Source organism: Lissotriton helveticus, chromosome 2_1 (genome assembly GCF_964261635.1).
Source record: "Lissotriton helveticus chromosome 2_1, aLisHel1.1, whole genome shotgun sequence".
NCBI classification, from domain to species: Eukaryota; Metazoa; Chordata; class Amphibia; order Caudata; family Salamandridae; genus Lissotriton; species Lissotriton helveticus.
Window position 1 is genome coordinate 1,962,119,383 of NC_136059.1, and position 25,919 is coordinate 1,962,145,301.

Below are 25,919 nucleotides of genomic sequence, written 5' to 3' on the forward strand. Positions count from 1 at the left end.
TATCGAACTTCTTCTTTGTGGAAGATTCGGGTGCTTGCTTAGTTATCCTTTTCGGAATTACTTTTTAGTTGTGGTTTACCAAGTCTGGCTCCCAAATTATCTCTACCCAGCACAGCATAGGTTTATTCGATAATTTCATGTAATTTGCCCTCCTGTTACTTTGGAGATAAATCCCATAGATACTGGTGTATAGCCAACGCTGCTGCCTCTCCCTTTATGTTAACATAATGGCAGATACTGAAGTAAAGATTTCCCATCAGTTTCATTCCTAAATCCAGGGCAGGTGCTGGCCCGTACTCTTTCTGGATCTGTTCAAGCACTTAAGGCAAAACAGCTAATAAAGGTTTACTATTTGCTCTGGTTTATACTGCAGCAGAGGCTGTACCCCACGTGGTGCAGTCTTCCACGGGGAGCCTTCCCCATCGGCAACCAAATCATTAATATTCTGTGTTTTTTCTGTGGTCCCATATGGGGAAACACTGATTCAAGTGGACTTGTTTTTTGTGCAATCCAGAATGGAATCTCCTTCCGCCTGGTGGGAGCCTCACCCATTAATGCATTTAGTGTTTGTGGACTGATGCTAATTGTGGTTGTGCAGCTTTTGCAGTCAGCATAGGGTTAAATTTCATTGTTTGCATAACAAATTGTGAAAAACATCTGTATATTGTCACTAAGTATTTGTATAGTCTCCGCAAATTGTGCTGCTGTACCCCTAAATCTTGCAAGGTAATGAATGGTTTTGGCACCCTCAGAACATAAGAATCCTGACCCCCAAGGTTTCGGGGTAACAGATCTAGAACCTTTTAGCTCAGTTTCTTGTGCTCACTCAGAGAGAGATACAAGAAATACACAAAGGGGCGTTTTCAATATTTATTTAACCATTGTGATTCTTGTATAAAATATATGTGCTGCAATTATTATTAGACAGAAGCAGACAAAAGTGATTAGCAGTATAAGGACAGTGAAAAGAATGAACAATTCCACCTTTGTGCTACAACTGTGTATATATACTGGCTTTTAAGTACTGTATATAGTGTACTCCTAATATGCATTCCCTAACCTAGTTGCCAAGGGCGAGTGTTCTGCTAAGAATCCCCTACTGGATGATCTAAATCCCCATTACCTGAAGGCAGGGTATATAGGTCCCCGTCTTGGTCACAAGTTGGACATCTGTTCAGTAGTTGTGGAGTTATTTAAAGAAATTTCCAGTTGTATTTATATTGATGCTGTGGATCCATAACCCCTCCTGATCTTGTGCTGAGATCTGATTGGCTACCAACACTTCAAACCAGGAAGTGTTGGCAGCCATCTTGTGACTCGGTTGAACCGGATCACAGAAAAAACATTACCTGCAGTGTGGGAAACATTCTAACATGGAGTTGGTGTCCATGTGCAATGGACACTAAGAGGAGTCGAAGAACATCTTGTAAATCAGGAGATTTCTCCAAAGAAAAACAACTTGCAAAAGTCTGAGCCCAACACTAGTTGGCAGAAGTATACTAAGCATGTACATCACTACAAACTGATACTATATCTATCTAGACACACACATACTCACTCACTCACACACACACACACACACACACACACACACACAGACTCACACTCAAACTCTCACACACACTTTATATTACAGCCCTGAAAACAAGAAGAAATGACAAACTAGAAAAGTTCTTTGGCACTACTATGAATGATATCACAGCAGCACAAGCAACATCTTCTATCATTGTGACATTACACCTGAAGAAAATATCTACTAAATACTGGACATCCTTGGAGAAAAGGAGCTGGGCTCTGCCACTTCTTTGAGTGCTCCACTTCTTAAGTGCTGCCTGATCTTTGCCCTCTCTAAATGACCTTTATTGGTATCAAGACATCTCTTCATTTAATCAATCATGCCATTAATAAAGCGCACTACATACCCGCAAGGGTTTTAAGGCACTGGGGTGGGGGGGTTGGGAGGGGTGCTGCTAGTGGTCGAAGAGTCAGGTCTTAAGGAGTCTTCTGAAGGCCAGTAGGTCTTGGGTCTGCCGTAGGTTGGTGGGGAGGGTGTTCCAGGTCTTAGCGGCGAGGTGGGAGAAGGATCTGCCGCCAGCGGTCGCTCTTCGGATGCGGGGGATGGTGGCGAGGGCGTGGCTGGCGGAGCTTGGCTGGCGGTGCATAGCTGGCGGGTGGGGGAGTAGAAGTTGAGCCGTCTGTTGAGGTATGCTGGGCCAGTCTTGTGGAGGGCTTTGTGTGCATGGATGAGGAGTTTTAAGGTTATCCTCTTGTCGACGGGGAGCCAGTGCAGGTCTCGGGTGGGGTGTGATGTGGCTGCGGCGGGGGATGTCGAGGATCAGACGTGCTGAGGCATTCTGGATGCGTTGCAATCGTCTTAGGAGCTTGGCCGACATTCCTGCGTAGAGGGCGTTTCCGTAGTCTAGCCTGCTGGTGACGAGGGCCTGGGTGACCGTTCTTCTCATCTCGGTGGGTATCCACTTGAAGATCCTGCGGAGCATTCGGAGGGTGTTGAAGCAGGATGAGGAGACGGCGTTGACCTGCTTAGTCATGGAGAGGGTGGAGTCGAGGATGATCCCCAGGCTGCGTGCATGGTCGGTGGGTGTCGGGGCTGTTCCAAGGGTTGTCAGCCACCAGGAGTCATCCCAGGCTGAGGGGGTGGAGCCGAGGATGAGGACCTCCGTTTTGTCCGAGTTCAGCTTCAGCTGGCTGTTCCTCATCCATTCGTCGACGGCCTTCATTCCTTCGTGGAGGTTGGTTTTGGCAGTGTGAGGGTCTTTGGTGAGGGAGATGATCAGTTGGGTGTCGTCAGCGTAGGAAATGATGTTGAGGTTGTGCTGTCGGGCGATGTGGGCGAGCGGTGCCATGTAGATGTTGAACAGCGTCTGGCTGAGGGAGGAGCCCTGGGGTACGCCGCAGATGATTTCGGTGGCAGTGGAGCGGAAGGGGGGGAGGTGGACACTGAGTTCTGCCGGAGAGGAAGGATGAGGTCCAGCCCAGGGCCTTCTCTTGGATTCCGGCATCATGTAGACGTGTTCGTAGTGTGCAGTGGCAGACGGTGTCGAAGGCGGCTGACAGGTCCAGGAGGATGAGGGCCGCTGTTTCTCCATTGTCAAGCAGGGTCCTGATGTCATCGGTGGCGGCGAGGAGGGCGGTTTCGGTGCTGTGGTTGCTGCGGAACCCGGACTGGGACGGGTTCAGGATGCTGTTCTCCTCAAGGAAGCAGTTCAGCTGTTTGTTGACGATTTTCTTGGTGACCTGCGCCGGGAAAGGGAGCAGGGAGATGGGTCGGAAGTTCTTGAGGTCCTTGGGGTCCGCCTTGGGTTTCTTCAGTAAGGCTTTGATCTCGGCGTGCTTCCAGATTTCCGGGAATGTTGCTGTCTCGAAGGAGATGTTGATTACTTTACAGAGATGGGGTGCGATGGCTGTGCTGGCTTTGTTGAAGATGTGGTGAGGGCATGGGTCTAGCGGTGATCCGGAGTGGATGGTGTTCATCATCTCGCTGGTGTCCTCGTCGTTGACGCTGGTCCATGAGAACAGTTGGTTGGTGCAGGTGGTGGTGGTGGGGGCGATGGTTGTTGGGGCAGTAGTGGCGTTGAGGCTGTCATGGATGTAGGCGATCTTTTGGTGGAAGAAGGTGGCCAGTGCATCGCACAGGTCTTGCGGAGGTGGAATGTCGTTGGTGTTGGAGCTGGGGTTGGAGAGTTCCTTCATGATGTTGAAGAGCTCTTTGCTGTTGTGTGCGTTGTTTTCCAGGCGGTCTTTAAATGAGGCCCACTTAGCAGTTCTGATGAGTTGGTGGTGTCTGTGGGTGGCGTTCTTGTGGGCTGTGTACCTGTCCGGTGTTCGGTAGCGGAGCCAGTTCTTCTCCAGTTTTTGGCATGTTCGTTTGGAGGCCTAGAGGTCTTCGTTGAACCTGGTGGCTTTCTTATTGGTGTGGCTGTTGGTGGGAGTCTTGAGCGGGGCGAGGGTGTTGACGCAGTCGATAATCCATTCTCTGAGGTTGCGGGCGGCGGTGTCTGGGTCGCAGGGGGCGGTGGGTGGGCACTGGGAAAGGGTGGTGGTTAGCTGGTCTTCTGTGACCTTGCGCCAGCAGCGTCGAGGCATCAGATGGGTGCGTTGGTGCGTGGTGGGCTTCCTGAAGGTGAAGTGGATGCAGTGGTGGTCGGTCCAGTGGGGTTGGGTGGTGTGGTTGAAGGAGACGTGGGGGCTTGCGGTGAAGATGGGGTCCAGTGTGTGGCTGGCGGCGTGAGTTGGTGTTGTCACGAGCTGTCTGAGTCCGAGGTTGGCGAGGTTGTCGGTCAGGGTGGTGGAATTGGTGTCGTTGTTGTTCTCGAGGTGGAAGTTCAGGTCTCCGAGGAGGATGTAGTCCGTGGAGGTGAGGGTGTGTGTGCTGATGAAGTCGGTGATGGAGTCGCTGAACTGTGTTAGGGGTCCGGGGGGGTCTGTAGATGAGGGTTCCTCTGAGGGTGGTGTTGGGGTCCGTGTGGATCTGGAAGTGCAGGTGTTCGGCGGTGCTGAGGGTGTCGTCGGTGTTGGTCGAGACTCTGATGGTGTTCCTGTGGACAATGGCGATTCCTCCTCCTACGCCGTTGGTGCGGTCCCTGAGGGAGGTCTTGTAGCCTTCCGGAATGGCTATGGCGATGTTGGGAAATGAGGTGGGGTTCAGCCAGGTCTCTGTCAGGAAGGCGATGTCTGGGGAGGTAGAATCGAGGTGGTCCCATAGTTCAACGGCGTGTTTGCGGGCGGATCGGGTGTTGAGGAGTATGCAGCTGAGGTAGTTGGGTCCTTCGGTAGGTTGTTTTGAGGGCCGAGCGCTGGTGAAGCTGCAGTTCCAGCAGGTGAAGGGTCCTTGGGTGTGCTTCGGGATGGCCTGGTAGCAGGTGTGTTCTCATCCGGGGTTGAGTGCGTGTTTGCAGGGGGCCAGGGGTTTGGGCGCTGGGCGCGGTCCAGGCGCGGACGGGTGCAGAAGGGCTTCCCTTAGGCGCTCCTTCAGCGTGCCGTCAGCGTGCCCGCTGCGCGGCCGCACAGCGGCCTCCATATAAGGGTAGGAGGGAGGGAGGAGCGGCTGGGAGGCGGGAGTGGGGCGGCCTATGGGCAAACGAGGGGGCAGGGCCGCAGGGAAGCAGCGGCGGGAATAGGGGCAGAGCCGGAGAGCTGGCGGCAAAAGGGGGGGTCAGGGACACACAGTAAAACGGGGCAGTGAGGAGAAAATAAATTACAGTAGGGAAACCGAATTAAACCCAGTAAAACGAGGCAGTGAGGAGAAAATAAATTACAGTAAGGAAAATGAATTAAACCACAATACCAGGGGGGCACAGAAGAAAGAGTGGGCACCAGTGATGAGAAACAACAGGTACTGAAAGAAGGGGAGGAGCGGCGAACTCACGGCGGCAGCGGGGGAGAGGCACTGACACAGCGGGGGTGCTGTGCGGCATGTGGAGCAGCCTGACCTGCAAGCAGGGTCAAGGGTCGCAAGAGACTCCATCAACTGTTGGGGCCAAGTCAGCCTCTAAAAAGTTGTTGACTTTCACATCGCAGAGCAACAACAAGCATTGACACAATAGGTTTTGCTTATTACTAGCTTATTAATGAAAATGCCCCTTGAGTCAACTGAGTTTAGGCACTCCGTAAATCATCATACTCTTTCTCATCCTAGCATTCACCAACTTACAAACATACAAAAAAATACATACACGTGAAAATCAGCAACATATGCAAGATAAATTAAAATAAAGGTAGAAAAGAAACTTGCTGCCTCTAAAAATGACAGACATGTTTGCAATATCAAAATTAAACATGTCAGCAGGTACCAGTCTTGTAGTTGTTGTTATATTGTTATTCATCAAGGTATTTATGTAGCACGTACTACCCCTATATGTGGCTCTGAAGTGCTCGTCCATGGGGGTTGCAAACTGCACCATGTGGATGTATGGTTGGACAAGTGTTGCCTTCCTTTGTGCCTGTGTGGAAAGTGTCTCCATGTCATGTGTGATGACCACCAAGATGCGGTTATTTTCTACTTAGTTTATTGTTGTTTTAATGATCCTGCATTGCATGTTATGTTATGTTATGCGGAATTTGTTAAGCGCACGGTCACCCAGAGGTTTCATGGCGCTGAGGAAACAGATGGAAGATGGTAAGTAAAGAGGCAGATGGAATAATGCTCTAACCGTGCGCTTGTTTGAATAGCCAGGTCTTCAGCGCTCTCCTGAACTCTGTCAGCTTGGTACAATTCCGGATAGACAAGGGCAGTGAGTTCCAGGTTTTTGGGGCGAGGTATGCGAAGCAGGATCCACCAAGTCGTTTCTTTTTATATATCGGCACCGTGAGGAGGGACAGATGGGCAGAACGGAGGTCGCGGGTCGGTTCATGTTTGTTTATGAGTTGATTGACGAACCTGGGGCTTTTACCATGGAGAGCCTTGAAAATTATGCAGCCTGTCTTGAAGGTGATCCGATGGGTTATAGGGAGACAATGGAGGGAGGCCAACAAAGGTTTGGCTGACTTCCTGCGATTGCACTTCAATATTAATCTGGCCGCTTGATTTTGAACAATCTGCAGGCGTTTAGCGATGGTGAGGGGAAGACCCAAATAGATAGAGTTGGAGAAATCTAATCGCGAGAGAACCAGTGCGAGTACTACCTGGATGAGAGCAGTATGGGTCAGCAGATGGGCAATCTTTTTAATCTTTCTTAGCTGGAAGAAGCAGGAGGAGATCACTGTTCCGGCCTGGGTTTTCAGTGAGAGGTCGGTGCTGAGAGTAACCCCAAGACTTTTAGCTGACTGGGAGGGGGATGGGGGAGTGCCCATTGAGGATGGCCAGAAGTGGGGGCCCCAGCTGAGTGCGCTGTTGCTAGGGAGTACCAACTCAGTCTTTCCTGGGTTCAGCTTAAGATGGTTCTGATCCATCCAGCTCTGAATGTGCAGCATGGTCTTTTGAATTTCTCGACGGAGTCTGGAGAGTTGAGGGGAAATACCAGCTGTAGATCTCACTCCCGACCGACCTGCGCCTGACCCAAGACCACCTCTCCTTCAGGAAGAAGCTCAAGACCTGGCTGTTCGAGCAGTAACGGCACCCCCCCACCCAGCGCCTTGAGACCCTACGGGTGAGTAGTGCGCTCTATAAATGACCTGATTGATTGATTGATTGATTGAGATCGTCTGCGTAGTTGTAAATAATGACTTTTCTATTTTTCAGGGAGTGCAGGAGGGGTTTGAGATATAAATTAAAAAGGAGGGGAGATAGTGAGGAGCCCTGTGGGACACCGCAGGTGGTTGGGAGTGTGGGGGCTGTGAAGTTGTCCAGCTTTACAGCCTGGGATCTGTCCGTTAGGAAGGACTTAATCCAAGCGAGAGCCGTGCCGCTGAGGCCGGCTTGTTCGACACGGTGTAATAGAATAGTATGGTCCACCGTGTCGAACGCGGCCGATAGGTCAAGAAGTACGAGGGCTTGGTGAATTCCATTGTCGGCGTTGGTCCTTAGAGTATTCTGCACGGCAAGGATCACCGCTTCGGTGGAATGTGCCTGGCGGAATCCCGCTTGGTTGGATTCCAGATAATCTGATGTTTCGATGAAATTGGATAAACAGCTGGTTACATAGGCTTCAAGCAGCTTTGCACCGTAAGGGAGAAGGGAAATGGGGCGGTAGTTTGAGAGGTTAGAGGGATCGGCACCTGGTTTCTTGATTAGAGGGACCAGGGTGGCATTTTTAAAGGAATCGGGTACTATTCCTCGTGATAGGGAGGTGTTCAAAATGGGGAGTATGCCCTGAGGGAGTGCAGCATAGACTTCTTTCAGTATATGCGGGGGACAGGGATCGTTAGGTAAGCCCGATTTTACTCGGTTCATTAGTTCCAGTAATTTGGGTGGGTCAATGGGGGGGATGTCCTGAAGGGTATTAGGATTTCTACTGATGTCCGGATAGTCTGCCACAGCCTGGTTGGTTTGGATACTGTTTTTTATGATGTCGATCTTCTCCTTGAAGAAATCGTTGAGTCGGTTGCACATCATTTGTGATGCAGGTTGAGAGGGAGAGGTTCTGGAGTCATTGCATAAATCATTTACGACTCTGAAGATTTCCCGTGATTTGTTTTTAGCGTTGGAGATTTTATCTGAGAAAAAAGTTGCTTTGGCAGATAAGATAGAGTTCTTATAATTTTTGCGGGCTGTCTTGTATAATGCTCTGTCTATGGCGTGGTAGCCATGTCTCCACTTCCTCTCTAGTTGGCGGAGTTCTAGTGTCTGCTTTTTTAAATCAGCGGAAAACCATCTGTGGGCGTCCATGCGACGGGCGCGAGAGAACATGGTGAGGGGAGCGTGTTCGTTACATGCAGAGCGGAGCCACTCGGTGTGTGCTTTGTCCATCAGATTGATGTCTGGTCCCTGGGTAGGGATGGAGTTGGTCAGAGTGGAGAGGAAATTTTGGAGATTTAGGGATCTCCATTTCCTGGCTGACCCCCCCGAGGGCGCTTGATTTTTTGGGTGACCCTGAGTGGTGATAGAGAATTGCAATAAGTAGTGGTCAGACCATATACATGGTGAGGCCGTGGGACAAAAGGTAGAAATGTTGTGAGACCAGATGTGGTCTAGGATATGTCCCTTTTCATGGGTGGGGATCAAGACGTGTTGGTGGAAGTTTAAACTGGAGAGGAGCTCGAAAAGTTCTGTGGCGTGAGGTCCAGCTTCCGAGTTATTATACCAGTAATTGAAATCCCCTATGACCATGACCTTGTCATAGTCGACGACTAGACCTGCTATTTGCTCAGACAAGGAAGCTGGGAAGGAAGGCATAGATGTAGGTGGTCGGTAGATCAATGCTAGCGCCATGGTGCCTGTATCGGTGTCAGATTTGATGACTACGTTTTCCGTATCTGGTAAGTCTAGGGGAGGTAAGGTGGTAAACATATGATCTTTATGAATGATGGCGGCAACACCTCCCCCAGCTTTTCCTGATTTTCTATTTGCTGACAGGATGTAATAATCTGATGGTAGGGCCGTGAGTATATCTGGCAAGGAGTCTGTAGTGAGCCAAGTCTCAGTGACAAATAGTATGTCAGGACTATCCGACTTCAAGAGCAGGAATATATCTAGTTGATGTTTAACCAGAGATCTGGTGTTAAGATAGAGACATCGGAGGGTCCGGAGATTGGGTTTAGGGGGGGGTTTATTGGTTTTAGATCTTTGAGATAAGATAGGGGTCGGTTCTTGTATGTGATGGTGAGAAAGGATATTGCTTGCCTTTAGGCGAGCGTGTGTGGTCGGGTCGAGGGGTTGAAGAGCGGGATTATAAAGAGAATGCAAATCAAGGGAGGAATACCTGATGAGTTCTTCATTCTGCCTGGTCCCTGGGCCCGTGCAGGCGCGGACGGGTGCAGACGGGCTTGCCTTAGGCGCTCCCGCTGCGCTCGTCCGCTGCGCTTCCTGCCCAGGCACATGATGAAGGGGTAGGAGGGGGCGTGGCCTCAAGGGGGCGTGGCTAGCGAGCACGCCTGCGATGGCGGCCTCTGAATGACAACAAACAATCACCGCAGCAGCACTCAATCGGAATAGAGTAGTCAAGTAAGCTTTTAGAGGTTATTCATTCAACAATTAAAAGCAGTTTGCACAATTTTAAAACAAAATAGCGTACCTCCAGAACCCGGCTTCCGCCTCAGGTCTGGGAATCTGGTTTCTGTTGAGGCTTCGAGTACGGCGCCTTATAACGGGGAAGGGGGCGTGGCCTCAAGGGGGCGTGGCTAGCGAGCACGCCTGCGATGGCGGCCGCTGAATGACAACAAACAATCACCGCAGCAGCACTCAATCGGAATAGAGTGGTCAAGTAAGCTTTTAGAGGTTATTCATTCAACAATTAAAAGCAGTTTGCACAATTTTAAAACAAAATAGCGTACCTCCAGAACCCGGCTTCCGCCTCAGGTCTGGGAATCTGGTTTCTGTTGAGGCTTCGAGTACGGCGCCTTATAACGGGGAAGGGGGCGTGGCCTCAAGGGGGCGTGGCTAGCGAGCACGCCTGCGATGGCGGCCGCTGAATGACAACAAACAATCACCGCAGCAGCACTCAATCGGAATAGAGTGGTCAAGTAAGCTTTTAGAGGTTATTCATTCAACAATTAAAAGCAGTTTGCACAATTTTAAAACAAAATAGCGTACCTCCAGAACCCGGCATCCGCCTCAGGTCTGGGAATCTGGTTTCTGTTGAGGCTTCGAGTACGGCGCCTTATAACGGGGAAGGGGGCGTGGCCTCAAGGGGGCGTGGCTAGCGAGCACGCCTGCGATGGCGGCCGCTGAATGACAACAAACAATCACCGCAGCAGCACTCAATCGGAATAGAGTGGTCAAGTAAGCTTTTAGAGGTTATTCATTCAACAATTAAAAGCAGTTTGCACAATTTTAAAACAAAATAGCGTACCTCCAGAACCCGGCTTCCGCCTCAGGTCTGGGAATCTGGTTTCTGCATGCACAATACCATTCCATGATGATAGCCTGGTTTAGAGGCAATGGCTATGCGGGATGTGGCACACTGCAGAGGAAATTAACTGCAAGCGAGCAGCTTGTTACCACTGTCTAGGGAGCTCTAAAAAATAAAAAGAAAAAGGAAAGGAAAGGGAAAATATAAAATAGGAAAATGGAAAACCAAAGGATTGGTGAACCAGCTTTGGTATTGAAGCACAGTCATTTTCAGGCAGTTGTGAGCATGTGTTTAGAAAAATGCTGTCATTCAAAGGCAAGAAAGTCAATGGCTGGAGTGGAGTGATCCATTGCCCCACGTTCTATGCTGTCTTGGATGGAAAGAGAGTGTAAATGACACTGATCCAGACGAACGGCAGGTGAGGATTGAGCCAAAGCCCTTCTATGTATGTATATTTATTTGTAAACAATTGTCTCGCAAGGGAACAGTAGACTGCACACTACATGAAATGCTTATGATTAGGATTTTTTAGAGCGTAGTGCAGGCACTCTCTTACGCGCAATGACTATAGAAAGTCTTTGTCGCAGCCTACCGTTATGTTTTTTTCTTTTACAAATTTTACAAATAAAATCAAGGGCAGGTTTCATAGCACTTCTAGTGCAAAAAGTGAATTGCACTCCTTCCAATATAAGTAATTAAAAATTACCACTTGTAAGTCAACATTTTTTGCCAACCTAAAATGCATAAATAGCACATTAAACATATAGCGAGTATTAGGTATTCCATCTCTCTTCTTCATAAGGAGCGCAATGTCTGCTTGCTATGACCATCACTGTCCATGAGCCACAATTCCAATTCTATTGTGGGTATTGGCCTCTGTCCATCAGATGGCCACCCACACACTACAGTTGGCTCAGCAGATCCATCGATTTCTATGTTATAATTAGGGCTCCCGGTTTTATGGTACTTATTTTTTTCACATTTCTGTATTTGTCCATATTTATTTGTTTGCAACTTTATCTGTATTTATCCATATTTATTATGGGTTTTGTGGAAAAAATAAAGCTGAAAATTTTATATTTCCGCATTTATTTAACTAATAAATATGCAGTCATGCTTGAATGCCAGCCAGGTTTCAGTGATATAAACACTCGCAAAGGATAATTCAATGCCCTTCTATGAAAATATGCACATTTCAGTATCAGCATTGTGCATATCTACTGCTGTTTAAGCCTCTTTTCTAAAATTATTTTATTTTGTAACTCCCTTAACTATCAATCCACTCAGTTTATGGCCTGGCAGTCAAGGCAAAGTGTATTTAGAATCACTCAAAAAGCACCCAATTCCGTTTTTATCCACATTTAAAAATAAATACAGACAAAAACAAAGTTTTTCTGTCCTGTATTTATCTGTAAAAATCTGTAAAAACGGAAAACAGGGAGCCTTAGTTATAATTCCTCTATCAGGATCCTGTTAATAATCCTAAGAGAAAGAAGCTCTGTCTGTACACCACACTTATGACGTAAGTACTGTAAAACTTACTAAATGCATCACATCAAGCCTCTAGGCATCGAAAAGTAAACTCTTGTGTTAAAGGAGTAGTTCGTATTGAAGTTTCACGATAAATATTAGCATGTGTCAAATATAGACTTTCCGTGATGATTTCTGAATATATTTTGCTTTTGTAACGCGAAAAGTCATATTCTTTTCAAACATCGACGTTGCCGTATTTTTTCTGTTGGCAATTGTTAACCTTGTACTTTTTATAACTTCTTTTCCTGTTTTTTGTAGCCATTCCACGATTTGAACATAGCAAAAACAACACCAGATGGAGGTAAGTGTTTTAACAATTCCTGCATATTCTTTTAATATTAATACGTAACATAATAGCTGCACTATAAATACAGATGACAAACCATTTTAATAAGCTTACTTTTACTGCAGTGATTTGTGACAAATAATAACGTGCATATGTCTTGCTACCAAAGCAGATTGCTTCTCGCCTTTGCAACAGAAATGTAAAATAAAGTGCATTATTGCAAGTTTAGCTTGTTTTGGTTCAGCATTAACTTTCTGTCTGAAGGTTTCACAGCCCCAGCTTCTTAAGATTTCATAACCCCCTTGTAATGTTTAAAACAATTCTAGTTTGGTTCAAAAACATTTATTTGCAATGCATAATGTCAGAGGTCTGCATGTGTGCAGTGCTGTCATGCATTCTATACTGCTCCCCCTTGCTAATCTACAGTACATCTCTGCCGTTGCGCAATTTTGACTCTATCTCAAGAAAAAGGAGAGTTTATATTCATATCCTGTGCATCTATGCATTCACGCTTCTTCCCTTCCACGTGCAGCTTTCCATTCGTTTGAGGAGGGGCACAGGGGCTCTTGCACTCTGGTTAAGGAAACAGATGCATCTGTGTATGTTGCTGAAGACCGCCATTCTTGCTTTGAAGTCCTTTTACTAACATTTGCAATCTGCAGTCCTCTTTTGTTACTTCTTCCTTTCCCACTGAGTGTCATACCTTGTCTGCAGTACCTGTGTAACTTACACATGTACCCTCCAATACAATTTTAGATAAGAATCAATTTATGAATAATTAAAGCATTAATCATTTGTAACGAAAACCATGTATAATTCCAATTGGCGTTTTGTTAGGTACATAAAGTGATTTTCACTCTTAGATTAAGAATTTTGCCGTTTTGAACAACTGCACCATAACTTCGCTATAACTGTGTTTTAGTTGAATTTCTGGGATTTTTTAAGACATATTTTGAGGTCTTAAAACGAAAGGTAACTATAACTTGGCTTAACAATTTGTTTTTTTTTTGCAGTGAATATATTTATGTATATGCACACCTACACATACTTACATTTGGATAAATGTATACACACAAAATAATTATTTTAAAAAATGTAAATGTGAGAAGTTACAAAGTAAAAAACTAAAAACCCCACAGTTAAAGTGTAGTTATGTTGCCGTTTTTCATGATGTCAAAATTGGTTATTGTCAAAAAGCTTCAGCAGCCTAATAAAGGAGCTAAAAGAGCGCTGCATTCTTTAGCATCTTTCCTTATTGTGAGGAGTATATACATGTATGGTTTGGGGTTTACTCCTATTAAAACAAATCTATAAAAAAAATTATCTATATGAAAAAGGGGATGGTGCTCATATATGTGTGTATCTATGTAGGTTACAGGGACATTATAATTAGGAAATAGAATAAATGAAAACCTTAGAAATTCACTTAAAAAAACTAAAGGTTACAGGGACATTCTAGTTAGGCTCAGATTTCGCTTGTACAAAACCAGTGAAATTCATCAGTTCTAGTTACCTGAGCTAACTATAACTTATGGCCCGCAATGCACTGTTTATGACCTCACACATTCCATCACTCATGACATGGTATGTGACCCTCAGGAGGGGGACCCATGTGCCCCCCTTTTAAATGTTCTGAGTTCACATGCCCCCAGTACCTGGCCCACCCGGGGGCCAAATTGTAGAGAAGTGCAGGAGCCCATGCTTTATTTTATTTTTTTCTGTGGGAGCTGCTGAAAAATCAAAAATGTTTTTTCCCTCAGGTGAGGTCCCTGCAGGACCCCCACCCCCTAGAGGCCTAGGGGGTCATGGTATTCCTACTCTTATGGCTGCCAACACATCCTGGTCGAAGTGTTGCCAGCTAATCAGATTTCACCACGGGGGCTGTCGCATCCTTGGACGATCCGAATCACTATGTAAAGAAATGTGTTTTTTCCTTAATTTCTCAAAAACTGCTGAATGGATTTATAACAAATCAAAAAAAAAAAACCTTATCTGGACCAATATTTACCTTCCTGCCAAATCTGGTGAAATCCTGTTCAGCGGTTGGACTGTACCTGTATCTTAAATCCCTACGGGTAATTGCATGGGGAAAATGCATTTTGGGACCCGCTTGACAAATCGCCCCGAAACTTTCAACACAAAAGCTGCACAGAGTGACAAACTAGTTTTGAAATTAGTCAAACTGCGCCAAAGTTATTGGCAAAAGAAAAACCACTTTTCTTATGAAAACGAAGTCCTAACTATAACTACCTACTGGCAACGGGAGACAACCTTTACAACGCAACTTTTACTACGCAGTGCCATTACGACGCAACTTTTACAACGCAAACCATTACAACGCATTGCGCTGGGGGGCGCTCTAGGATAGGGAATAGGTTTAATTTACTATCCAACACCTTCCCTACTATCCACGGGGACTGGAGTTGGAATAGTAAATTAAACTATTCACTATCCAGCGCCCCAAAGCACTATGCGTTGTAATGGTATGCGTTGTAAAAGTTGCGTCGTAATGGCATGCGTTGTGAAAGCATGCATTGTGATGTCATACATCCTCAACAGCCAGTAGATACTATACATTTATATAAAGCGTGTTGGTTGGAAATATATATATATATATATATATATATATATATATATATATATATATATATATATATATATATATATATATATATATATATATATATATATATATATATATGTCACCACAACCTCCTTCAAAAGAACGAGCAGAGGCCTCGTAGGGGAGACTTGGAAGCATCTGTATTTTGTTTTGTTAATGGCGGATGCATTTCGGCCTTTCCGGCTCTCGTCAGCGCCATAAAGTTCAGGGTGCTTCACACAAACATCAAAGTGCCTCCTGCTGGTCACCAATAGTGAGCATCCGCTCCGCCCATCCAGTGTTAGCTCACCTAACCCAGTCCGTGATGTTGTGGCGGACTGCTAATCCCAGGATGCATTTCTTTCCCAGGTAAGTGGTGCCGGGCGTTTGGTCAGTACTTGTCCCAAAGTGGATTAGCGGACTGCAGGGCTGGATGTTTGTGATGCCGGTATCCTGCAGAGTAGAATGAAAAGCGTCTCCTCCTCGGGTCCCCATAACCGCTTCAGCCGCCAACCTCAGGATTCAGTGGAGTGGGGTCAGGTATGACATGCATCCTGCCCGATTTCGAAGTACAGCCAGTAGATACTATACATTTATATAAAGCGTGTTGGTTGGAAATATATAATATATATACATACATACACATATATATGACCCCTGACCAAGAGATCGGCTGATCTCGAAACGCGTAGGGCGTGTTGTTTTTTCGGCTGAATAAACACTGATGCTGCACCGTGACAATTGGGCTTCGACTGTGTGTAATTGGAGGGGATTGGCGAACCCCGTCGAGAGCCCGCCGCTAAAGCGGCTCAAGCACGCCAAACTTGTGTGTGGATATATATATATATATATATATCCATCCAATAGGTAGTGTTAGTTAGGAAAAGCGTTTTTCATTCGCCAATAACTATGGCATAGTTTGACGAATCCTTGCAAAATTTTCAAAAATAGTATGACGCTCACTTCAGCTGCTGTTTTCAAAGTTTCGGGGTGAACCATCAAGCGGGGGCTGAGAAAAAGTGGGGTCCCAAAATGCATTTTCCCCATGTTAATTCCCATAGAAACTTTAGATACGTCTACAACCCGACGTGCTGAACTGAATTACTCCTAATTTGGCAGAAAGGTACATATTGGTCTAGGTAAGTGCTGTTTTGTGATTTGGTGTAAATCAGCTAAGTAGTTTGAGATATTAACCAAAATCCAAATTTATATATATATATATATATAGGGATGCAAACCCTCCCAATTTCATGTTAAGTTGTGATTGGCTGCCAACACCTCAAACCAGGAAGTGTTGGCAGCCATCTTGGCACTTGGATTTAAGAGGGACTCCTCCAGGGCAAATTTATTTTCTTTTTAAAAACATTCAGCGGGAGCCATGGCTCTTGCTGAAAGGAAAAAAAAAGAAGCGCAGGCTCCTGCGCTTCTGTTATTAAGCCCCCAGGTGGGCCATAAATGTAGAAAATGAAGGGGGTGGGGACGTGTGGACACCCCCATGCCCCAGTGACCACCACCTTCCTGGGCTATTTAATTTGTAATAGATGGGCCTCACGGACCTCCCCGGTGACCACCATCTCCCTGGTTCCAAATATGAGGGGGCCTGTTCTTGACCCCGGGGACTGCCACCTACCAGTGGCAGGCCCTACTGAGTGAAAGGAGATGGGCTGCCTGTCCCTCCTCCTGAAGCCATAGATGGCCCTGGAGACCTAGGGCCGGCTCCTGCTATGTCCCGAGTTGCCCACCCCCGGGGCATAGCTGTTAGCTGTTAGCTGTGGCTTGGCGGGAGCTTTAACCGCTCCCTCCAATTCACAGCAAACACTCCTCTTCCAGTAAGTGAGAGCAGTGAAATCTCTCACTTGCTGGAAATGGAGCATTTGTCGGTTTCCCTGCCCGCTGTCAAGCGAGTAGGGAAACAAAGGAATTGTTTTCAGACACAGGGAGCTGCATGTTTAGCAGCTCCCTGTGTCGGAAAGCAATGCCGGATCTAGTAGGAAGCGGGAAACTGGCAGGGACCGTGGGAGCCTTGATCCTCCCCCTGTGGTCCCAATGCAGACTGGGTGCGTTGGGGGCTCCCAGGACAAATGGCCAGGCCCTGGGGGATGGGGTCCCTGAGGCCGAAATCGGCCTGGGAATGTGGCCTGTGCACCCCCTTTCACCTTTTGTAAATAACCAGGCCTTGGGGGATGGGATCCCTGGGGTCGAAATTGGCCCGGGGAGGGAGGGCTGTATGGCTCCTCTTCCCTATTGTAAGTTTCATGTTTTGAAAAGCCCAGGCCCCGGGCCCAAAATCTGCCCGTGGCTGGGGCCCCCATTTTCAAAAGGGCCAAGCCCTGGGGGATGGGGTCCCTGGGCCAAAATCGGCCTGGGGTGGGGGTCCCTCGCAGCCTCCACCGTATTAAAAATAATTATTGAAAAAGGCTGGGCCCCAGGGCATGGGGTCCCCGGAGGCCGAAATCGTCCTTGTGTGAGGGCCATGCGGTCCTGTTTTGTTGCAAGCTAAATAAAAACTGATAATCAGCTTTTGAGTGTGCGACGTTCCTTTGAAAAATAACTATATATGTGCGAGACCGTCCTCAGGAGTCGCCGCACCAACTACGTAGTGAGCGCCTGCTTTGGCGGAACAGTAAGTCTAAAATAAATATATATATTTTCTCCAAATTACGAGCAGCACTCCGAGAAGTTGTGTGCACTTAGCCTTCATTCTGTCACCAGTAACATCTAGATAATGCAGGCACAACTCAACCGCAAGCACTCCCGATCACTGCTAGTAATACAATCCATTCTTAGTGTTTATATCAGTTTTTACCATTTAGCTTATTAGGAGGCATAGTGGAATATGTATTACTATTTAAATCATGCATATATATACCTAAATTAAAATCATCCACGGGTTGCTTATAGTCAGAAGTATACATTTGCTGGCAAACATCATTCCTTCTCTAGTTTAAAAGCACTGTTATTCCCCAAGTGCACCTCATTAGTGATGTTCACTTATTGTGAATTGTCTGCTAGTGCTTACTACCATTCAAAGTGGTCACATCTGACCTGCTGTTGATCCCATTATGTTGTGCCCTGAGTGGGTAACTGTGGTAGACAACTGTGGTAGACTCATGTGACAGGAACATTTTATTACCGCACAATTAATTGTCACATCCATCACACCCAAGAACCCAGTGGTTACTACCATTCAAAGTGGTCACATCTGACATGCTGTTGATCCCATTTTGTTGTGCCCTGAGTGGTAGATACATGTGACAGGAAAATTCGATTACCACACAATTAATTGCCACATCCTTCACATCCAAGAACCTGATTGACTAACAACACTTTGTTAAAAACTTTCTTGTATGTGGGCCTCATACTCTTTCTTGTCAAAGCGCTGACCAAGAATGTCCATATAATGATTTTCATACTGAAAAAGTCTCTCCAGTCCTCCAAACAAACCACTGGGCAGAGCTGAAGAAAGTCCTTGTTAGACCACCTCTAGCCTACCCTATCATCATCTATGTTGAGCTGCCTGAATATCTCAACAACAGAACAAAAAGTCTTAAAAATCAATCAGCTAGTTTATGCAGCTGGTATAGCTGTATACAGTTCAGACTTAAAAACATCTCATCAAAAACTAGAAAATCTTACATCTGCTTTTTGTCTTATCCAGCTATATATTGAATCAGGAAAAAACAGGGATTTTATTAGCTGGTGGTCTTCCATCAACAGACTCCCACATAGTTTAACAAGCGACATATCTGGGGTAGCACTGACAAATATGAGTTGGCATTTTTTAAAGCCAATTATGAGAAATTATACAGGAAGGTAAGACCAAAGTAAAATGGAACCACTTACCAATATCTTGCCAGGGATGAAATTATGTTGCTTAGAGGACAATTTTGCCAAATTGGTATGTTTGTTTCAAACCTTGCTTCTATATATATCAATCAATCAATCAAGGCATTTGTATAGCGCGCTACTCACCCGGAGGGTCTCAAGGCGCTTGGGGGCGTGGGGGGGTCCGCTACTGCTCGAACAGCCAGGTCTTGAGTTGCTTCCTGAAGGAGAGGTGGTCTTGGGTCAGGCGGAGGTGGATGGGGAGGGAGTTTCACGTCTTGGCCGCCAGGTAGGAGAAGGATCTTCCTCCCGTTGTGGCTCTTCGGATGCGGGGAACGGCGGCGAGGGCGTGGCTGGTCGATCGTAACTGGCGGGTTGGAGTGTAGAAGGTCAGGCACTCGTTGAGGTATCTGGGGCCTTGGTTGTGGAGAGATTTGTGTGCGTGGGTGAGGAGTCGGAACGTGATTCTCTTGCTGACGGGGAGCCAGTGCAGGTCTCTCAGGTGTCCGGAGATGTGGCTGTGTCGGGGGATGTCCAGGATGAGTCGTGCTGAGGCGTTCTGAATGCGCTGGAGTCTTTTCTGAAGGTTGGCTGTGGTTCCGGCGTAGAGGGAGTTCCCGTAGTCCAGTCGGCTGGTGACGAGCGCCTGGGTGACCGTCTTCCTGGTTTCGGTGGGGATTCCAACGGAATATCTTCCGTAGCATGCGTAGGATGTTGAAGCATGACGAGGAGACGGCGTTGACTTGTCTGGTCATCGAGAGGGAGGAGTCCAGGATGAAGCCCAGGTTGCGTGCGTGGTCCGTTGGTTTGGGTGCGCTGCCCAGGGCAGGGGGCCACCAGGAGTCTTCCCAGGCAGAGGGTGATGATCCCAGGATGAGGACTTCCGTCTTATCGGAGTTCAGTTTCAGGCGGCTGTTCATCATCCACTCGGCTACGTCTTTCATCCCTTTGTGTAGGTTGGTTCTGGCAGTTGCTGGGTCGTTGGTGAGGGAGAGGATCAGCTGGGTGTCGTCTGCGTAGGAGATGATGTTGAGGTTGTGTTGGCGTGCGATGGCCGCGAGGGGGCTCATGTAGATGTTGAACAGCGTGGGGCTGAGCGATGATCCTTGTGGTACGCCGCAGATGACTTCGGTGGCCTCTGATCTGAACGGGGGGAGGCGGACTCTCTGGATTCTTTCGGCGCGGAAGGAGATGATCCACTCCAGTGCCTTCTCCTGGATTCCGATGTTGCTGAGGCGCTGCACTAGGGTGCGGTGGCAGACCGTGTCGAACGCCGCGGAGCGGTCCAGGAGGATGAGTGCCGCTGTTTCCCCGTTGTCGAGCAGGGCTCGGATGTCGTCTGTGGCTGCGATGAGGGCGGTCTCGGTGCACCAAGGAATTATTTCTAAATATTAGATGTTTTGATATCTAGACTCATATGGTATGACAAGATACCTCTATGGTCACTTAAATATTTACAGTTACAGTGGAAAAGAGAAGTCCTTCCAGATTTGCACTTCTAGTACTGGCCATCTGTGAGCAATATGTACACTTAGAAGGGGGGCCTGAGGAGATTTCTAAGACCAGCGGGGCGAACTCCCTGAATATAATAACAGATCACACACGAGCCTTCGGGTCTAACAAGAAAAAGAAGAAGATGGAAATGGCTGACTAGGAAGAAGGCGTCTCTCACCCACCAAAGGTGGCAGGCTTCATCATTGGGAATCCTCCTCTCACCACAAAGCCTAGTCATGGTGCGGGGTACAACCCCCTCACTACAAGGAAGGAGGTGAGGGATTTTTTTGTAACAGAGGGGTTGTTACTATAACCCAATGTGAGCTAGCAGGATGTTGTGCGGGGTGCAGTGCTGGTGGTGGATTGACACGAACTACAGGGTTTGCACATATCTATTAATCTGGCTACCTTGTGCTAGGGTTAAACACAAAAAGGTGCGACAAAAACCATTAGGTCCACTCGCACTGAACTCAGATCGACATGTTTCAGCCAGTGACCTAGAGTGTGTTGCGGCTTTCTTCAGGATCTTAAGTAAGCTACTGCTGTGAAAGTGATATCTACAAAAAAGTGCAAAAATTATACATCAAGGCAAAGAGCTGGTATATTGAATTTGATTCAGAACTAGTGACCCAAGGATAGGTAATGGTGGATTCACTGGTGGTACCTGTAAGGGGACTTAAACAACATACTGAGCAATTTACGGATTGTTAATAGCTTAAAACAAATCTCAACTCAGCTAATTTGTCAAATTTAAAAGCCACACAATATGCAAGAAGGAATCTTACATAAACGTATTGAAAGGAAAGAAATTCCTAACTATCACCCACAAAGTATCCTATCAAAGAGGGTGTTGCACAATTCCTAAGGATTAATTTGACACAGTGAAAGGATGTCTTAGATAAGAAGCACTCGCATGCAGAAGTCAGGCATAGCGCCCCAGCTGTTCTTAGCATAGGTGCTTAATGTCCAAACTTGTTTCCAACCTGTCTGATAAAGGCTGTGACATTAAGGTCATGTCTAGGTTCAGATGATAACAACAACAAGCATGATGAAAACGTAGACCAAGTCAACTCATATACATGATAGAAAACATCAAATGAAGGAAAGCAGCCCTCAGCTATGCTCCTTTTACTGCAGTTAGAGAGAGAATGCCCATGTCTGTCTACTGTCAGCTGTGCGGAGTATAAAAAAGTTATTATGAAAGAACTGATTATCACTCGATTGGAGTTATAATTATTCTCAAAATTCGACTTGCTCCAAAAAAAGAAAAGAAAAGGAAGAGACAGCCAACGTACTTTATATGCAACCCTTATGGAAACGTGAATGCATGGCTGAATAAACGTCTAAATAAACTGTAACTTTAGTATTAAGCCAAGCGTATGATTGTTTTCCAGGGGACTCCCCTAAACAGTACAATGAGGAAGAATGTTCTAAAATCACCTGAAAGGTCAATGTCATAGTATTTTGCCACAAAGTGCAGCCAGAAACCGGCATGTCATGTGCCCTCAAATGTGGCTTGCAGTATCACAGCAACGCGCATGAGACTCAAGTGAGGTAGACTATTCTAACAAACACTCGAACTGGCAATGTCGTAGTGCTCTGACGATAAGCATGGCCATGAGTTTAGAAAACCAGCATAACAATTACGCTGTCAATTGCGAGGTCATAAGGGCTAAGTAATGTTAATCTAGAGAACATTATCATATAATGTAGGCGCTTGAGGCAAGAACATTGCCGTAACATCCTGCTGTGTAGAAAACCAAACAGCCGGCCAGTTGGGAAGGAGGGGTGGGGGGGGAGCAGACCACAACCAGCTTCTGTGTGTAAAAGGCCGCTTTATTGTGCTGGCTGCGCCGGGATCCCCCGACGGTACGAAATGTGCCGCGCCAGGCTCCACCCTCCCTTCTCCTCGGTGTAGTTGGGCCACACCCCGCCACACCCTGCCCTACCCAGCCCGCAGTCCTGGAACGCTCCCAGCCCTGTGAAGAAAAAGTTTAGACTGATGTGCTGGGTCCCTCACTTCTGCTAGCTACCCTCCTTCCTGCTTGCCCAAAGAAATATACCCAGCTCGCCTACCCCTGTCCTGCCCTACGTGCCCTGATCTGCCCGTACTTATCGGGGGGGCCGGGGGGAGGGATCCCCCTCCTCATCCCCACTCCACTCCAACATTGCCTGCACCACGGCCGCAGAAGGACCCAGAACCTGGCACGCACTCCCTCCCCCCCTATACTCAGGAAACCCCCGCAGCCCCACCGCTGGCCACCTCCTCCCCCAATGGTCCCCGCTTGCCCCTCGCTGTACGGGGCCATGAAAATCCCTTCCGTCGAAGAAGAAAAGATATCTAAGCCTTCTCATGCCATGCCTTTTCCAGCCGGATCCAGATCTGCCGGAAAATCACCCTCAAACTCCAGCCTACTTCCCCTGTCTCCAGAGCCCCAAACCACAGTCCCACCGTCCACCCTGGGTGTCCCTGGCCTCTCCATACCACGCAGGGGGCCCGCTTTCACAACCCCTGAATCCTGTCTGGTGTCAAAACTGTTTAAGCCTCCTCACCCTCCTACCTGTGCCCATTCCCCATCCCCCACTGAGCTGCCAACCACCTAGACCACCTTGCCCCTAGAAGAATATGGGGGTGAAAAAAGCAGGGGGCTAAATGTATCTCTACCTCCCAAGGCATCCAACCCAGCCATAGCTCGATACTCCCTGCCACTGCGCTCCGTGTAAAGGTCCCCCACAGATGAAGAAGCCTATAAAGAGGTGCCGATATCCGCCCCACCTCCCACACTACCAGCACCGCCTTCCCGCTCCAACAATGCCGGCGGGGTAGCGAGATTAACCTGCCGCTCCCCCTCCGCTGCCCGGCTACTCATTTGCGGCGCTCCGTCCAGGAAATAAGACCCGGCCCCCCCACCCACCCGCCCTCTACCGCCGCATCCAAAGCTGGAGCGGCAGACAGGGAGGCAGAATGCCTCTTGCCGTCCCGCCCTCCCCCGTGCTTATCTCTCAGCGCGGGGGCAGATAATGCTCTCTCTACAAAAACATGAGGTGAAAACAGCTCCGCCAATGCTGGGGACTCAACACTCTTCCCCGCAGAGCCCTTCCTGCCCCCACGCCCAAACCGCTTGCCTCCCTTGACACTCCCACCTCCCCGGGTTAAAAATGAACCACCGGGCCGCCTTCTTGCAACGCGGGCGGCCCCGCTCACTCACCGGAGATATCCGGGGACGTTTGGGCGATGTACAAGCAGCCACCGCTGCTGCTACGCCCGCTGAGGGCTGCCACGCCGTGTGCACCGGCCCAGACACATCCCCAAACACCAAATCAATCCGGCTCGCCTCGCTTAGGAGCCGGAGGGCTTCTAGCACGCAATAGTTTTCTGCTGCCATCAAGAAATCGCTTATAAACTACACCTAATAACTACCACTACTAGAGCGAGTCACGCCATCGGGCGGAGCCGTGAGGGAAACGGCAGCATTGTCCAGGGAGAGCGAGTCACGCCATCGGGCGGAGCCGTGAGGGAAACGGCAGCACTGCTGCACACTACAACCCCCAGCAGCCTAAGGGGCGCCCGTGACGCGAGGCAAGCGCACGGAGGCGCTTGAAAAGCAGACGCGCCCGTGAGCCCCGGGGGAGAGCGAGTCACACCATCGGGCGGAGCCGTGAGGGAAACGGCAGCATTGTCCAGGGAGAGCGAGTCACGCCATCGGGCGGAGCCGTGAGGGAAACGGCAGCATTGTCCAGGGAGAGCGAGTCACGCCACCGGGCGGAGCCGTGAGGGAAACGGCAGCACTGCTGCACACTACAACCCCCAGCAGCCTAAGGGGCGCCCGTGACGCGAGGCAAGCGCACGGAGGCGCTTTAAAAGCAGACGCGCCCGTGAGCCCCGGGGGAGAGCGAGTCACGCCATCGGGCGGAGCCGTGAGGGAAACGGCAGCATTGTCCAGGGAGAGCGAGTCACGCCATCGGGCGGAGCCGTGAGGGAAACGGCAGCACTGCTGCACACTACAACCCCCAGCAGCCTAAGGGGCGCCCGTGACGCGAGGCAAGCGCACGGAGGCGCTTGAAAAGCAGACGCGCCCGTGAGCCCCGGGGGAGAGCGAGTCACACCATCGGGCGGAGCCGTGAGGGAAACGGCAGCATTGTCCAGGGAGAGCGAGTCACGCCATCGGGCGGAGCCGTGAGGGAAACGGCAGCATTGTCCAGGGAGAGCGAGTCACGCCATCGGGCGGAGCCGTGAGGGAAACGGCAGCACTGCTACACACTACAACCCCCAGCAGCCTAAGGGGCGCCCGTGACGCGAGGCAAGCGCACGGAGGCGCTTGAAAAGCAGACGCGCCCGTGAGCCCCGGGGGAGAGCGAGTCACGCCATCGGGCGGAGCCGTGAGGGAAACGGCAGCATTGTCCAGGGAGAGCGAGTCACGCCATCGGGCGGAGCCGTGAGGGAAACGGCAGCATTGTCCAGGGAGAGCGAGTCACGCCATCGGGCGGAGCCGTGAGGGAAACGGCAGCACTGCTGCACACTACAACCCCCAGCAGCCTAAGGGGCGCCCGTGACGCGAGGCAAGCGCACGGAGGCGCTTGAAAAGCAGACGCACCCTCTCGCCCCGCGAGTCACGCGCGGGAGGCACCAGGGAGAAGCCCGGGACAAGGGCGGGGCCATCTGCGGCCATCAGAGGCCTGAGGAGGCCGGGTCGGGCCACCCCCCTTAGTTCTCATGCCATCATCCCAGGAACACTGATTAAAGGTACTGTTACCGGTTGACTATCTGTGCTCCCTCTAAGAAGCCCCTTTCAAGGTTCTCGATATAGTACAAAACTGTCTTATTGGTGATAGCTCCATCGCTATGTCTTGCAAAGCGGACCTTATCAATATCTCCTCCCAGGGTGATCTGAACAGGGGAACACGGGATACGTACTTTAAGCGTGTTATACTGCCCATTGCTAGCGATCTAGATTCTCAGTTCTAGACAGCCCTTTCGCTCTGGGTTCTCCGCCTCAGACTGCCAATATAGCCCCGGCAGTATCTTTATTGGATGAACTAAATCTATTGTGCAAATCCTCTTACGTCCCTTTGGTTCCAGAAATAGTTCCAATTTCCTCATTTTCTACGCCTAATAAGGGGTCTAGCCAATTAATTTACACGCCTCAGGTGACGCCCCACATAATACAATCAACAGCAAATGTCCTACCGGTAATCCCCAACCTGGTGCTCTCTGCAAAAAGGAAGAGAGGTGAGGCAATACACATGGGCAGTCAGGCCAAATTACAAAAGTTACATCGTATTCCACCCTCATGCAAAACTCCGAGCACCACGACTTCGAATAGGCCTACACAGGCCTCCCTGTTGTTGGAGCTTGAAACCATGATTAAGTCGATCATAACTCCGTTGATAGTAAAAATAACTAGCCTAGAGGACAGGCTTAGGGGAGTCGAGGAAGCTATAAAAGTCAACTCAATAGTTACATCACACAGCCCCTAGAGAAATGCCAATTTCCACCACACAAACCAAGTTCTCCAGTATACAACCACTTGCCCCACACAAAGCTGTAAATACTCCAAAAGTCGCTAAAAACGCTAGGCCACCACAATTTTCTTGTTTTAGAGCTGGGAAGAATAAAGACAAGTCATCTTATAAGAGAATAGCGTCTAGTCATGATACTCCCCCTCACAAAACTAACCATTTACAATTGCCTCCTGAGGCAGCTCCTATTGTGTGTGTCCTGTCAGGTGTACCTGAACTCCCAAAGGGAAAACTCGAGAGACAGCAGGACCTA

General features: G+C 48.6%; 1 protein-coding gene across 2 annotated transcripts in view; it reads left to right on the top strand.

Moving 5' to 3' along the window:
- Window positions 1–25,919, top strand: part of ARHGAP10 (Rho GTPase activating protein 10) — a 998,059-nt gene that overhangs the window by 524,470 nt on the left and 447,670 nt on the right. For both annotated transcript variants that reach the window (XM_078676901.1, XM_078676902.1), the window contains exon 12: window positions 12,198–12,240. In XM_078676901.1, coding sequence (XP_078533027.1) covers window positions 12,198–12,240 — 43 coding nt within the window. The remainder of the gene's footprint in view (window positions 1–12,197; window positions 12,241–25,919) is intronic.